This window comes from Pseudonaja textilis, chromosome 5 (genome assembly GCF_049901715.1).
Source record: "Pseudonaja textilis isolate UNSWEBS1 chromosome 5, rPseTex1.2, whole genome shotgun sequence".
Lineage (NCBI taxonomy): Eukaryota > Metazoa > Chordata > Lepidosauria > Squamata > Elapidae > Pseudonaja > Pseudonaja textilis.
In genome coordinates, this window is record NC_141994.1 from 68329301 (window position 1) to 68344913 (window position 15613).

The following is a 15613-nucleotide window of genomic DNA, read 5'->3' on the forward strand; positions in this document are numbered from 1 at the left end:
CAGTCCTGAATTGATTACCTCCAGAAGGCTTCTAAAGCTACATTGAACTCCTGCTGGTTGCATTTCTGTGCTGTAAATGATCAAATGGGTGTTGTTCTCCCGTAGAGCATCAACACTCACCAGAAAATGTCAGGATCATTTCTCTCTCAGCTTACCACAGCCTTAAAGCAGTAAATGCCAACATTTACTGGGTTTTAAATGTTTATTGTAGCAAATATTTTTTGTGGGCTATTTCCTGAGCCAGGTTGGGGCTTTGATAGGTTTTTATCCCTACTTAATCATTAAATTCCCCAGATGACTTCTCTCAGCCTAATTTACGAAGGGATGTTGCAAGGATGAAAGCAAAGGACCAGAAGAAAATGTATACATGGAGAAAGAATTGCACTTGTTAGCTTGAATTCCTGGAGGAAAGATAGCTCATATACGGCTATAGTATCTCTCTCTCTTTCTCTCTCTCTCTCTGTCTCTCTCTCTCTCTCTTTCTCTCTCTGTCTCTTTCTTTCTCTCTCCCTTTCTTTCTTTCTTTCTTTCTTTCTTTCTTTCTTTCTTTCTTTCTTTCTTTCTCTTTCTCTCTCTGTCTCTCTCTCCCTCTTTCTCTCTCCCTTTCTCTCCCTCTTTCTCTCTCTCTCCTTCTCTCTCTCTCCTTCTCTCTCTCTCTCTCTCTTTCTCTCTCTCTCTCTCTCCCCCCTCCCCCCCTCTCTCTGTGTGTGTAAAATATATATGCAGGAACCATACCCTAGATATGGAACATGTCATTTCTTTTCTAACAGACTAAATGTGAATAGGTAGCTAAAGCTGTAATATTATTCAAGGAATTGGGAATAAGGTTGAACGAACAACTTGGTGGCACCTGAATCAGACTGAATTGTTAATCATTCATATCAAGAACCTTTACATAGTCACCCAGAAGGTTCTTCCCCAGTCTCTTCAAACTTCAGATCTGCACTATATTACTCCTTGAGAGCCACCTATTTTATTTTATTATTTTTCCCCCCGAAAATGTAGAGTTAGGACACAGCTCTACTATCCAAGATGTGCTTAGAAAACAAGTGGTATTTTGCGCTCCCTAGTTACAAATCTACAGGGTTTTCTTTTTTTTTTTTGTCCAATTGAGATACCTAAAGATTAGCTCAGGATATTGCATGCTTCTCAGGTGTGATCAAGAAGCAATACTCAGGGCCAGGGTGGTCAGATGAAGATGTGCAGCCAGCAGACAGAGCTATATTGAAATGTTGAGGTCAACAGGGCAGGGGGACAAATTCAGAAAAACAAATACGTTATAAGGACCTACTCTTATTTCCATCCCTGTCAAGAAAGCTGAATTATGGGACTCGGGGATACACACAATGGGGAAAGCAAAACCTAACTCTTCTTTGGAAAGTCTGGGTTGAAGAGAAAGAGGGAAATAACCCACAAGGGAATGCAAGGCATATGGATATTAATTACTGCCCACCCCTTCAATCCAGAACTGTAGGGCTAAACATAAAATTCTGCTGAAGTTCTATGAAAAAGGGCTGGTCCCATGACATCTGAGCTCAACCTTGATCTTGATCAACCAGTTCTGTTTCCTCCACCCCACCTATCACACCCAATTCTACCTCGCTTTTTAAAACAAGAGGGCCTTATAAGACGGTGTATGCTCACCTCTGCTGAGTCCGTCTGGTCCCCGAAGGATTCGGCATTCTTCTATCTGGCCAAATGGAGAAAACATCACTCTGATATCGTTCTCATTACACTTCTTCGAAACCATTCCTATGAACAATTTTCTGTCTTCCACAGCTAGAAGATTAAAATAATAATACTAATAATATCCACAACAGCAAAAGCCATCTTTCTCTCTCTCTCTCTCTCACACACACTCACTCACACTTTCCTCATCTGTGATCAATGCTTATTACCACATCAAAAGCAAGCGACAGAGTTGTGAGCGTGGCGCTGTCCCAGGGTGACAAGGCAGGTGGAAAACACTTCACACACACAACAACACTTCTCTGAATCACCTGCCTTTCTCTGGAGAGCGTTCCATAGTTTGCAGCTAGCACTTCTTTTGCTATTTGGGCGATTTATAGACTAGGAGGAGCCGTTAGATTTTCTACCTCTCATTTCACTGTTGAAACAGAAAATCCATCTAACAATTAAGGCTAAAAGTTGGTGAGTAGGATCAGAGAGTGAGCCTATTCTAACCTAGCCACCACAAGAGCCTCAATGCCGCAGTGGTTAGAGTGCAGTATTGCAGGCTACTTCTGCTGATTGCTGGCTGCCTGCAATTTGGCAGTTTGATTCTCACCGGCTCAAGATTGACTCAGCCTTCCATCCTCCAGAGGTTGGTAAAATGAGGACCCAGATTATTGGAGACAATAGGTTGACACTGTAAACCACTTAGAGAGGACTGTAAAGCACCGTGAAGCGGCATATAAGTCTAAGTGCTAGTGCTATCTTGCCCCATCTTACACATGTATGAAAGGGAAATTGGGAACAAAAGTGATGTCTGAATATTCAAAATGGAACAGGTTAATAGAATCTTAATGCAGCCTTTTTTTTTAAACCTATAACGATCCAGCTATTCTTATCTCATGCAGACGTTGTTAGCAAGTATGCTCATTAGACCGGAGAAACACTTCAAGGAAGTGTTATATACAATTATTTCAGGGTAAATGAAATCCCAGCAGGTTTGCAATGCTGTGCTGGGAAAAAGAAAAGTGGGATTAGGTGGGGTTAAATTACTGCTAGATTATTTCACTTGATATAAAGAAGCCGAAAGGAAAAAGAAATAGAAATAGAAAAAACTAGGTCAAGGAGATAGCTCTATGCGTCCAGGCAAGCTTCAACAAATACACATTCAGAAACTTTGAATTTACAGAGCATGGAAATAAACAAGGACCAAATCCATTGAATATTTGTTACGATGCAGAATGTGTCTGGCAGCACCTCACTGACAGGGAGCTTGGAAACTAAGTGGAACTTTGAAAGGAGATTCTTTGGTAACCGTGGCAACTTTAAGATGCTTGGACTTCAACTCCCAGAATCCTTCCCGCTACCTGTATTTTGGCTTTCCAGGTTTCTTAGCTTGGACTTCAACTCCCAGAATCCTCCCCGCTACCTGTATTTTGGCTTTCCAGGTTTCTTAGCTTGGACTTCAACTCCCAGAATCCTCCCCGCTACCTGTATTTTGGCTTTCCAGGTTTCTTAGCTTGGACTTCAACTCCCAGAATCCTCCCCGCTACCTGTATTTTGGCTTTCCAGGTTTCTTAGATAGGGGAGGACGCACCTCACCTCTCCATTCCTGCCTCATCCATGAATAGCATTGCAAACAAATGAACAGAAAACCAACTGGGTTATCTTGGGATCTTTCATTTAAAATCAGGGCCTTCTGAAAGAACCAGTGGTTTTTAACCTGGGCGATTTCGTTTTTCAGGGGGGTGATGGCACGAAAAGGGGCGACGTGGGGGTGAAGGAATGGAAGGGGGGTGATATGGGGGCGATGAAGCAAGAAGTTTTGGGGACGATTTTGAGACTTTTTTCGTACAGTGAACCACTGTATATCTGTCGTACAAAAACATCAGATCGCTCGCTATTTATTAGTGGATTGAACTGTCTTTTAAAATGTTCCTCCGGCTAGCTTCAGTACAGAACGCCGTACCTATGTGAATACGCATCGCTCATCTTCACGCGCGTTGCGCAGCAGCCTCTATCAGTCTACCCATTAAATCTGTCGCTCTGATTTTTGTTGCTTTCCTTCTGTAAAAATTTTCTTTGTGTCTTTTTAACCCTTTTTACAGTGTGCATGAAGATATATTTTCCTCAAATCTTAATTCGGTTTCAGAGTTTTCGTCTTGAAATTCTTAATTCCTGCATTGTGGTTTGTTCTTATGCCCTTTTTATATTTCTTTTTGTGTCTTAAAATTCACTTGTAATGAAATCATTAAATGTTACTGTTTTTTTCGGGCATTTTATTTTCTTGCAATTGAATTTTGTTTTCAGTGGTCATTGCATTTAAGTGTCTTGAATAAATAATGAAATACATGTATCCTTAAGTTTGGGAGTAAAGTGATGGGTGGCATCAGAATTTTTCACACAGTTGAGATATGGGAAAAAGACTGGGAATAAATTATTTGCATCGATATGTCCTGATGACAATTTTAAAGAAAACAAAAAATGTGTTTGCATAAATTGAAGAATTATTTCCCTGTGTTGTGATTGAGAGGTTTTGTTGGGGGAGGGGGCGATGATAATTTTGTCAAAGGCTGAAGGGGGTGATTCTTTCACAAAGGTTAATAACCACTGGAAAGAACTATCAGTACTTTCCATTAATCAAAACGAGGAACACTAAATGGTCCACCATGCTGCGGGATCCTCATTGCCATCCAATCCAAAAGGATTATGGTTGTTAAGTGAATCATTGTGGTTGTTCAATAACATGGTTGTTAAGTGAATCTGGCTCCCCCCCCACTTCGCTCATCAAAAGGTCGCAAAATGGGATCATATGACCCTGGGACATCGCAACTTGTCATAAATACGAGCCAGTCGCTAAACGTCTGGATTTTGACTGCGTGTCCGTGGGGATGTTGCAATAAGTCCCGCTTTTCAGCACTGTTGTAACTTCGAACGGTCAGTAAACAAACTGTTTCAAGTCGAGGACTACCTGTGTAGCGACTTGTGGGCTTTGTTCTTCCAGATTGTGAGTTACTTGGATTGAGAGTTTCAATTAAGAGGCTGCTTGCCTGTTGTTCTCTGCCACTTATGGCGAGGAAAGCATATAGGCTGTTCTCCAATTTCATTTTGAAAAGGCCAATATGGGGCTCCAGAGACCTGGCCAATGGCCTGAACGAGCTGCTAATATGCCGGAGACCATGTTCCACAATTTGGTACAAGAATATGTGGGCAACCTCTGCCCTCCAGATGTCAGCCGGTAAGCTCACATCAAACCTGGGCTGCTGCCCATGATGCTTGACCTTTGGAGGATGAAAGGCTGCCCTGGATTCGAAAATGCGTTGCCAAGGCCATGTGCGGCGGCTCTTCAATAAATAAGTCAAAAAAGAGAGATCAGAAGCTTGACCGCAAAGGGATAGGTGTCCGATTTAAAAAAAAAAAACCTAACAAAAACAAAAGTCTAGTAGCTGGACCTTCCCATGATAGATGGCTTCAAAAATTGTGGAAGAGTGACGACCGGTTGCATTTTGAGCAACCGTTACCATGGCTGATACGGCAACTCTTTGGCTCTCGTCATGGTTCCAGAAAAGATAGGGAAATATTGTCTGTTGTTAACGAGCACATAGAAATTGTAGAGAAATAGAGCAATTGTTGCTCCACAGACTTTAGAATGGAATACAATGACAACGTTGAAAGGGGCCTTGGAGGTCTTCTAGTCCAACCCCCTGTTTAGGCAGGAAACTCTATACCATTTCAGTCAAAGGACTGTCCAATCTCTTCTGGAAAAACTTTCAGTGTTGTTGGAGCATTCACAACTTTTGGAGGCAAAATTGTGTTCCACTGATTAGTTGTTTGAATTGTCAGGACATTTCTCCCTCAGTCCTAGGTTGCTTCTATCCTTGTTTAGTTACAGCCTTTTATTTCTGCTAATGTGCGGGCTATTTTAGGAGTGAAGGAGCTCTTTCCATTACATTTTATAGGAAAGGAGAAAGGGCTGAAAGTAAATATTCTTCCGGAAAAACATTTTGGCAAGAATATATACCGCAGCAGAGGATATGTTAATCCTCAACGTACGATCAGAATTGAGCCCCAAATTTATGTTGCTAAGTGAAAAATTTGTTAAATGAATTTTGCCCCATTTTACGACTTTTCTTGCTACTGTTAAGTGAATAATTGCAGTTATTAAAACAGTAACACGGTTGTTAAGCCATGTTGTTAACCTGGGTTCCCCATTGACTTTGCTTGTCAGAAGGTCACAAAAGGGGATCATATGATCCCAGGACACTGCAATCGTCATAAATGTGAGTCAGCTGTCAAGCAACTGAATGTAAATCGTGTGACTGTGGGGATCTTGCAATGGTCATAAGTCACTTTTTTTCAGTGCTGTTGTAACTTCAAATAAATCACTAAATGAACTGTTGTAAGTGAAGGACTACCTGTACTCTCTCTCCATTATTATTCAAGCCATTTCTGAGGAAAATAACTTTTTATTGGCCCCCCGTAGTTACAGCTTTGGTAAGTATGCTATTGTATTAAATAACACAGAGGTTTTGTGTGTGTAATTCAACTCACAACTCAGCTCTAATGTGTAAACAATTTGCCTAAAGAGAACAAGCCTCACGATAAATTCTATTAAAAGTGTATATATACAGAAGGGGAGCAGGAAAAAATCAAGGAATAATCCACAATTCAGCTTCCTTCCTTTCTTTTTTTATTTATTTCAGGCCTGTTTATATGTAAATCTGTTAAACAACCATTCATTTAGCTTTCCTTCCCCACCCTATGGAACAAATCTGTCGGTGGCAGATTCCCTCTTGGTCTGCTCAAGTTCCACCAGTAAACTGATAAATATGGCAAATTAACTAAAATGATTTCACAGTTTTTTAGCTGGAGGCTGATTTCATAGTAAATTAAACATCCAAAGAACTGACTCAGAGCTTTAAAAAAAAAACCCTCAAAAAATTATACTTGGATCTGCTCGCTTGGTTTACAAAGGCAGCTGAAGGATCAATTGGAAACAGTTGGTAGTATTTGTGACTGCAAATACATCTTCTTGGGTCAATAAAAATGTTTCTTTTGTTTTCAGTGAAGGAAAACAACCAACCACTCCTTTTATCATGTCTTCAATTCTTCATATGTGAAGAGGGAGTCCCTGATTTTGTAGTTAGCATTCCTGGGTCTGCAGAACACAGCAGTTAATCTCAAGGCGTCATTTCTTTAACCCTCCCTATTAATCTGGTATTAAGAACCATGATTTCTAAGTCTTGGAGCATAAGTCTTATTGGCCAACCTGTTCCCATTGATCTGAATCCTAGTCAGACTTGCTGACTAAGACACACCTAAGTAATCAGGGAAACAAAATTGAACACCACCAAGCTTAGAATGTAATGGATAAGCCACGAGATCAATCCTCAAGCCTTTTTCTAAACCAACGTTGGAACATTTATGGAGATAAATTTGGTTCTGCGGATCTACTAATTGATTTGCCCAATGTGGTCTACTAATTAATATGCCAACTTGGTGGAAGACTCTTGCCAACCTTGGCTGAGCTTACAAATGTAAGCAAACACAAACAGCAAATGTAGGACAGATTGAGACATTGAACAAATATTCCAGAAAAGGTGATGATGATGAAACCTTTCCATCTTATTGCCAAGAAAGCTTCAGGTCTGTGAAGTTGCCACTTCAGTTTGGTTCGAGGGAGTCTTCACCATTACCCTTAATGAACTCTCAAAGTTTTGAAAATATTAATCCTGCAAATAAGATTGGAAGTTGCTTCTTAAGGTATCCATTTTTTTTCCTTTTTGTTACCCTTCACTGTTTCTTTTACCCTTTTACAAATTCTGTCTTTTTCTACCTCTTTATCTTTGTGTAGTTTTTTAAAAAAATCTTTGTAAAATCTTTTAACCCAAATTATTATTTAAAAAAAACAAACATTAAGCTGGAATTCAGCCTATACCTTGAACTGCTACATTCTTTTACACTTAAATCAATATATAGAGCACCACATTAGCATAATGTCAAGTTCAGAAACTTCAAGTGCCAGGCGATTTCCCCTTATTTTTTTTCTAAATTCTAAGTCCTCATAAACATTGTGATGGAGGACGCTGCAATTTGGAAATTTGGGGAAGAGTACAGGTGGTCCTTGACTTACGACCACAATTGAGTCAAATTTTCTGTTGATAAGTGAAACATTTGTGAAGTGAGTTTTGCCCCATTTTAAGGACCTTTTTTTGCCTCAGTTGTTAAGGAAATTGCTGCAGTTGATAAGTTAGTAACCTGGTTGTTAAGTGAATCTGGCTTCCCCATTGACTTTCCTTGTCAGAAGGTCACAAAAGGTGATCACATGTTCTTGGGACACAGCAGCGGTAAAAAATAAGAATCGGTTGCCAAGCAACTGAATTTTGATGACATGAACATGGGGTCATAACTGTGAAAAATGGTCATAAGTTACATTTTTCAGTGCCATTGTAATTTTGAATGCTCACTAAACAAACTGTTGTGAGTCAAAACTACCTGTATGTCCGTCTGGTCAGAACCTGCCTCCAAATTACTTGGGTGGAAATTAGCATCCTGTAGGGATTAAAGGGATTGGCAAAGAATCTATAAAAGAAGAGTAGACAGAGCTAGGGGGCAGAGTTAAACTAGTCACTAGCCTAGAATCGTTATGTTCCCATAAATGTTTAAGTCAAATCTCTCTTGAACTCCTTTGAACCTTATCCGGTGCCAATTTAGTATTGAACATTAGTTGACTAGTTTCTCATGTATACCAATAAATCTTTCCAACCTGCAACATATTGTCTGACTCCTTGTGCCTAAGAAAACCACCCATTTCTAATAACTGGCTATTTTGGGACTGGCAAAGCTCTTTTACGACTGATTTTATGAGAGCATCTGCAACACTTTGGTATCAAATAATAGCCACACTGTCTGGTCTCTTGTAAACAACTCAGAGAAAACTCATGACTCATAGAAAAAGGAAATGAAGAAATTGCCGGCATGGCAATTGGTCTCCAACTTTGCAGAAACTTGGAACAAAAGACTGGAAATTTTAAAAGGACAAAGTGCTGAGTTAGTAGTAGTAATTAAATGCCATAATGCATGCATTAATACAAGGCAGGGGAAGTTGTTAATTAATTCAGGCAACATTGCATCCAGGTAGACTATGACAGGTTGCAAAAGTGCAGAAAAGGGGCAGGAAGTGTCTATGTAAAATAGGATTAACGATTTCTTCCTTTCTCCTTCAATTTCTGTTGCTTTCTTTCTTTTGTCTGTGAAAAGTATATTTTAAAATAAACGCCTTCATATATGTGAAAACTCTTAACTCTTCCTTTTTTACATAACACATCCTTTAATTTTCAAATGGATTTAAATACCTAATTGCTTGAGCCCAGGGTCAAGCAAGTGCAGATAAATTAATTTTTGATTTCACTTGAATTGTATGTATCCTGCGCCAATCCCCCAGAGAAATCAGCAAAGAGAATCATCCAAATGTAATCAAGTTTTCAAAAGATGTGAACAATAAGGTGTTTAAACGGCCAGTGGATCCCTTGTAGAAATCATTGTGTAGAATTCTGCATAACCTATATCAAATTTGGATTGTTAAAATAACATATCATCCAATGGATGGATTTCCATTTCAATATTTTATATTTTCCTAGGGAATCAGTTGACCTGTTGATGGTTTGCAAAAAATGCAGGCTGAAAGATGAGAAGCCTGAGCTGGCATTTTGGAACAGAAGAAAACCTGATTTTTTTTTTCCTCTTCATCTGCACAAAACAAACAAGCGAAAAGGCCACTATGAAATGTTATTTAGCCCATAGGGAAAATTTACAAGTATTATTTACAGGGTTCCCCCTTAAAGTTTTCCTCGGTGGGCTAAGTAGCAATTGAGGCCAACATTTCTGTCACTAAGCAAGACTGTTGTTAGATGAGTTTTGCCCCATTTTATGACCTTTCTGCAATGGTCGTTAAGTGAACCACTGCAGCTAAAACAACATGGTTGTTCAGTGAATCGGGCTTCCCGCTGACTTTGCTCATCATAAGATCGAAAAGGGGATAACACAATATCACGAAACTGGAAGCCTTATAAACACGTGCCAGCTGGAAGCATCTAAATTTTGATCATGTGGGCAGTGGGAATACTTCAATGGTCCTAAGTGTGAAAAATGGCTTTTTTTAAAGGCCGTGGTAACTTCGAGCAGTTACTACACAAATGTTGAAAGTTGAGGACTATCTGTACAGGACTAGCTGACTTACAACAATTCATTTAGTGGCCATTTGAAGTTACAACGGCACTCAAAAATGTGACTTATGACCATTTTTTCCCAGTTACGAGCTCTGCAACCTCCCCATAATCATGTGATCAAAATTCAGGTGCTTGGCAGTTGGTTCATACTTAGGACCGTTGCTGTGTCCCAAGGTCATCTGATCTCCTTTTGCGACCTTCTCACGAGCAAAGCCACCGGAGAAGCCAGATTCACTCAACAACCAGGTTACCAACTTATCCACTGCAGTGATTCACTTTACAATGGTGGCAAGAAAGATCGTAAAAGGGCCAAAACAATAGAAATTTTGGGCTCAGTTGTGGTTGTAAGTCAGGACTACCTGTGTGGCATAACAAGATCTTGCAACCCAAATGGGGTGGTTGCAAGGGTTACTTCTTAAACCCCGTAAGATCTCTTCATCTTGCAAGATATGCATCTAGATCTAATGTGGCTTCCTCTCTTCAAGAATACCTCTGGTTTGACAAGGCCTTCTGTTGTGTGGAGGGGTGTCAATCATCGCTGGCATCCTGCCATCAACAGGAGGAGAGAGTGGGAAGAAGAACACCTGGGCAATAAAGCTGCATGATGGGAAACTGGGAGGTGAGATTGACAGCTGAGGACAAACAGAGCGTTTTGGAAGCCTGCGTCTTCAAGGCCACATACCCCCGAGAATGGAATTTCACCAGCCTGAACATCTTCAGGGGTTCTCAAAACATCTTGATGGTGCCAGATTGGCTACACATGGATAGACTATGGTGGGGGGAGGGGGCTGGAGGCAACCAAGGGGTTAGTTTTGTACTGATGCGCAGCAACTTCAGATTCCGCCCGACTCTACTGCAATCAGCATCTCTTAGTAAATGTACCTTTTCGCTCCCATCATATGTAGTCGAGGGTTTTACTTTCCTAGGAGATCAGACTGGGGCAGGTCTGACAGTTTTAGCCCAAACCTGCTCGGTTGTGATGTTTTCTGTGGTCATTTATGCACTGCTTTTAGAATGTAAGTGCATTTGTGTTCTTTTCAGAACTGTGCAGAATCCACGGAGAACCGAGACATCGGGATGCATAGTAATGATGACCTCAGCTCTCCAAAAGAGATTAAAAAAACAACAATAACCTCCGAACAGAAGAAGGGACGAAAATGAAACCTGCCCATCTCTTCAGAGAGAGAGAGAGAGAGAGAGAGACAGACAGACGGGGCCCTGCCACCATTTACATTTGCAGGTATTTAAATCTCCAGGTACGCGGCTTCTGCCCTGATTCATAATCAATGAGGAGCAAAGACACATCCTGGAAAAAAGCCACGTCGAGCAATTCTTCCATGCGGGAATAGGTACGTTCTCACGCTCGAAGGAACATGAGAAATTTCGTTTGACTTTCTCTCTTCTCCTTTCTCTTAGCAAAAATGTCAGACTCGAGGCCCCTTATACAGATATCCTCAACTTACAACTAGTGGTGGGATTTAATTTTTTTACTACCAGTTCTGTGGGCGTAGCTTGGTGGGTGTGGCAGGGGAAGGTTACTGCAAAATCCCACTCCCTCCGCACCCTACTAACCTGCTTTCCAGCTCCATTCTCCTGTGCATGGCAACCAAAGAAGACCCAGCCAATCAGCTGAGACTCGGGAGGCGGAGAATAGGTGGGGGCGCGGCCAGTCAGAGGTGGTATTGGGTGGTTCTCCAAACTACTCAAAATTTCTGCTACCGGTTCTCCAGAACCAGTCAGAACCTGCTGAATACCCACCTCTGCTTGTGGACTTCAACTCCCAGAATTCCTCAGCAAGCTTTGCTGAGTGAGACAATAGCTAAGTTGAGTTTTGCCTCACTTGATGATCGTTCTTGTCCCAATGTTAAGTGAATCACTGCAGTTGTTCAGTTACTAACACGGTTGTTAAGTGAATCGGACTCCCTCATTGACTTTGCTGGTCAGAAGGTCGCAAAAGTGGATCACGTGACCCCCGAGACAGGGCAATCATCATAAGTACAGGTACTCCTCTACTTACAACAGGTCATTTAGTGATGGTTCAAAGTTACGACAGAACTGAAAAAAGTTGACTTATGACCATTTCTGTCCTATTTTTCATACCTCCGGCCATTGCAGCATCCCCAGGGTCACGTGATCAAAATTCAGATGCTTGGCCACTGACTCATAGTTACAACCGTTGTACTGTCCCGGGGTCATGTGATCCCCTTTTGCGACCTTATTGACAAGCCAAGTCAATGGAGGAAGCCAGATTCACCTAACCACCGAGTTACTAATTTAACAACTGCAGTGGTTCGCTTAACAACCATGGCAAGAAAGGTCGTAAAATGGGGCAAAACTCACTTAACAGAAGCTTCACTTAGCAACACAAACGTTGGGCTCAGTTGTGGCCATAAGTCGAGGACTAGCTGTAGAAACCAGTTGCCAAGGGTCTGAATTTTAACCACATGACCACGGAGATGATGCAACGGTCATAAGTATGAAAAAAGGTCACTGTTTTCAGTGCCACTGTAATTTTGAACGGTCAGTAAACGATCGGGTATAAGTCAAGGATAATCTGTATTGGTCTTCTGGAAAACAGAGCCTTTTTCAGAGGCTTCTTAGGATCTGACACAATGTATTATTCTGGGGTGTTTTAATTTATCTGTAAGATTTTTGTTTGATTATTGCGCTTGGCTTATTATTGTGCTCCTTCTAAGTGTCTCCTAGGAGGGCAGAGGGGGTAAGGAAACGGATTAACGAATAAATATTTAGGTAAGAAATTCTTTCGCCACCTACCGTTGGACTTTTCACTATCTGCAGGCTTCATCTGAATGGGATGATGCATCTAGAAACAACAGACAACGAAGAGGGAAAGAGAAAGCAAAGCGGGTTGAAATCACCTCAAATCAAGCACATTTCAAGTTCTCCATCCAGCCACCCCTAAATGTTCTATAGGCACCTTTAGTTCCCATTTGGTGGAACGATACAGGAGAGTTTAAAAGTTGCAGCTGTGTTGCAGAAGATGGCCCTTGATCGAACTCAATGTTTCTCAACTTTGGCAAATTGAAGATGCGTGGACTTCAACTCCTTTTTTAATTTATTTATTAGGTTTGTCAATTGCTTGCAAGATAATAGGTATAAGTAAAAACATAGTTATGAATGCATGGATACATATAAGAAAAATAAAAGAAATAAAAGAAACAATAGGACAGGGACGGTAGGCACGTTGGTGCGCTTATGCATGCCCCCTACAGACCTCTTAGGAAAGGGGTAAGGTCAATAGTAGACAGTCTAAGGTTAAAGTTTTTGGGGTTTGGGGAAGAAACCACAGAGTCAGGTAGAGCATTCTCTGGGAGTCGAAGTCTCCACATCTTCACCTTGCCAAAGTTGAGAAACACGGATCTCACCCACCATTTCCTAAATATATCAACAGCAGACCCGTTCCAAACATTCCCTTTTAACCTGCCTTAAATCTTTTGCCTGTCATTATAAGGTAAAATGGCTTTGCGTGGACAGAGAGATCCGATTTATTTTACAGCGTTTGTAGCCAGCTCAAAGACAGCGAGCAGGTCATAATGTGGGGAAAGTAGAACAGCGACAAGAGGAGTGAATCAACATTACCGAAAACAATTGTTAATGTAGCCACATCCAGAAGTCAATGAAACTGAGCTAGGGTTAATGGCCCAATTAAAATACAGTTCTCTTGAAAGGTTTTCTGAAAATGGAGAGCACGTTAAGGACCTCGGAAGGCTCCTGACTGTAGGGGCCACTCCAGAGAAGGCCTGGCATCTTGTTCATGTCTCCATCATTTCAGATAAAAGTCCCTTAAACAGCCTTCCCAAGATAATCCCGCTGGACAAACAGATTCAACTCTGCCAAAACTCTCTTATTAAACAGATCAGCAATCTTAAGAAACAACATGTTCCACAGCTCTATTGTTTGCTTTTTTTTTTTTTAAAGGGGAAATGTCACTGTTTGATTTTATGGCTCATCTGCTTCTGAATCATGCACATGCACGCACATTTTTATTGCAAAATAAGAGAAGTGCCAAACAGCGAGAAAGAAATCAAAACGATAGCCAGAAGTGGGCGGTTTAAATCCCGTCCTCTTTTGGTATGTGTTACGTGTTTAAAAAACAAAAAGAAAAGAAGGTGGACATTCAATCATGCCATGTTGGCCCCCATGCTGACTTAAGGAGAAACTTCCTAACAGTGAGAACAATTCACCAGTGGAAGAGCCTCCAGGAATCATGGGCGCTCCATCTCTGGAGGTTTTGAAGAAGAGACTAGACAACCACTCATCTGAAATAGTATAGGTTCTCCTGCTTGAGCAGGGGGTTGGACTAGAAGACCTCCAAGTTCCCTTTCTATTCTATTCTATTCTATTCTATTCTATTCTATTCTATTCTATTCTATTCTATTCTATTCTATTCTATTCTATTCTATTCCATTCTATTCTATTCCATTCCATTCCATTCCATTCTCTATCCTATCCTATCCTATCCTACCCTACCCTACCCTACCCTACCCTACCCTACCCTACCCTACCCTACTCTATTCTATTCTATTCTATTCTATTCTATTCTATTCTATTCTACTCCACTCCACTCCACTCCACTCCATCCCACTCCACTCAATTCCATTCCATTCCATTTTTGACACACACATATCCAACAACTCTATTGCAACAATTGCATATTTGCAATCCTCACAGTTATTGTTACAAGTCAAGTCAATACTGGGCTTATTGCCCTAAAAAACCGGTTTATACTAGGTATGCACATTAATGCAGATTTCAGCTGGTTCCCCAATTATCTTGTACCTTATTTTTTTCAACACTTGCTGGGTGATCTATTGGGTACTTTGCTTCATATTTCTAGGCTAAGTTCTAAATAAGTCCCACACTTAAATGCATGAATCCATAAATTTAGTTTTATCATCGCTAGTCCATGTCATCAATTTTACCAAGGACTGTTCTCTATTTGAAAGATTGCCTGGTCCAGGTGTGGATTTATGATAAACCACCCTTGTTTTGTTCCTCTGATTTATTGGTAAACCACACAAATATTCTTGCAAAACTCCAACCATTAGTCAACTAGCAATAAGAATAGTTCTAGCTTTAGCCTGGGATGAAGCTCATATATGGCTTCATATATAGCTGCAGACTGATTAAAAAAAAAAGGTGCTCATAAAATATTTATCCTCTTGTAAAAATTTGAACTCTAGTACTGCAATGTCGGTACCTGTTCTGCATTTTATGATTTCCCCAATAACATTTTTCTGTATCTTTTTTGAATTGCAAATTGCATCTTAACAGGTGATCAAACTGTGCCATAACATAAGAGAAGGACTAGGCATGACATGATAGCATTCTTCCAATATTTGAGGGGCTGCCCCAAAGAAGAGGGAGTCAAGCTATTCTCCAAAGCACCTGAAAATGGCAAGGCAAGAAGCAATGGGTGGAAACTCCTCAAGGAGAGAAGCAACGTAGAACTAAGGAGGAATTTCCTGACGGTGAGAACAGTTAACCAGTGGAACTGCCTGACTCCAGATGTTGTGGGTGCTCCATCACTGGAGGTTTTTAAGAAGACACTGGGCAACCACTTGTCTGGAATGGTTTAGGGCATGGGTGTCAAACTTGACGTGTCATGTTGCCATCCTGTGACACATCGCAACATTTTTTTCCTCTTCATGGAGCTGGGGTGGGTGTGGCCTGAGTGTAATGTGTCCGGCCTG

General features: G+C 40.9%; 1 protein-coding gene across 37 annotated transcripts in view; it reads right to left on the reverse strand.

The window, feature by feature from the left end:
* The window catches only part of CELF2 (CUGBP Elav-like family member 2), a 555045-nt gene that overhangs the window by 76834 nt on the left and 462598 nt on the right, over positions 1-15613 (reverse strand). For 36 of the 37 annotated variants that reach the window (XM_087935304.1, XM_087935300.1, XM_087935302.1 and 33 more), the window contains 2 exons: positions 12675-12723; positions 1645-1779 (listed from right to left, as the gene is read on the reverse strand). In XM_087935304.1, the coding sequence (XP_087791430.1) occupies positions 1645-1779; positions 12675-12723 (184 nt within the window). The remainder of the gene's footprint in view (positions 1-1644; positions 1780-12674; positions 12724-15613) is intronic. The other variant, XM_087935309.1, reaches the window with a different exon arrangement.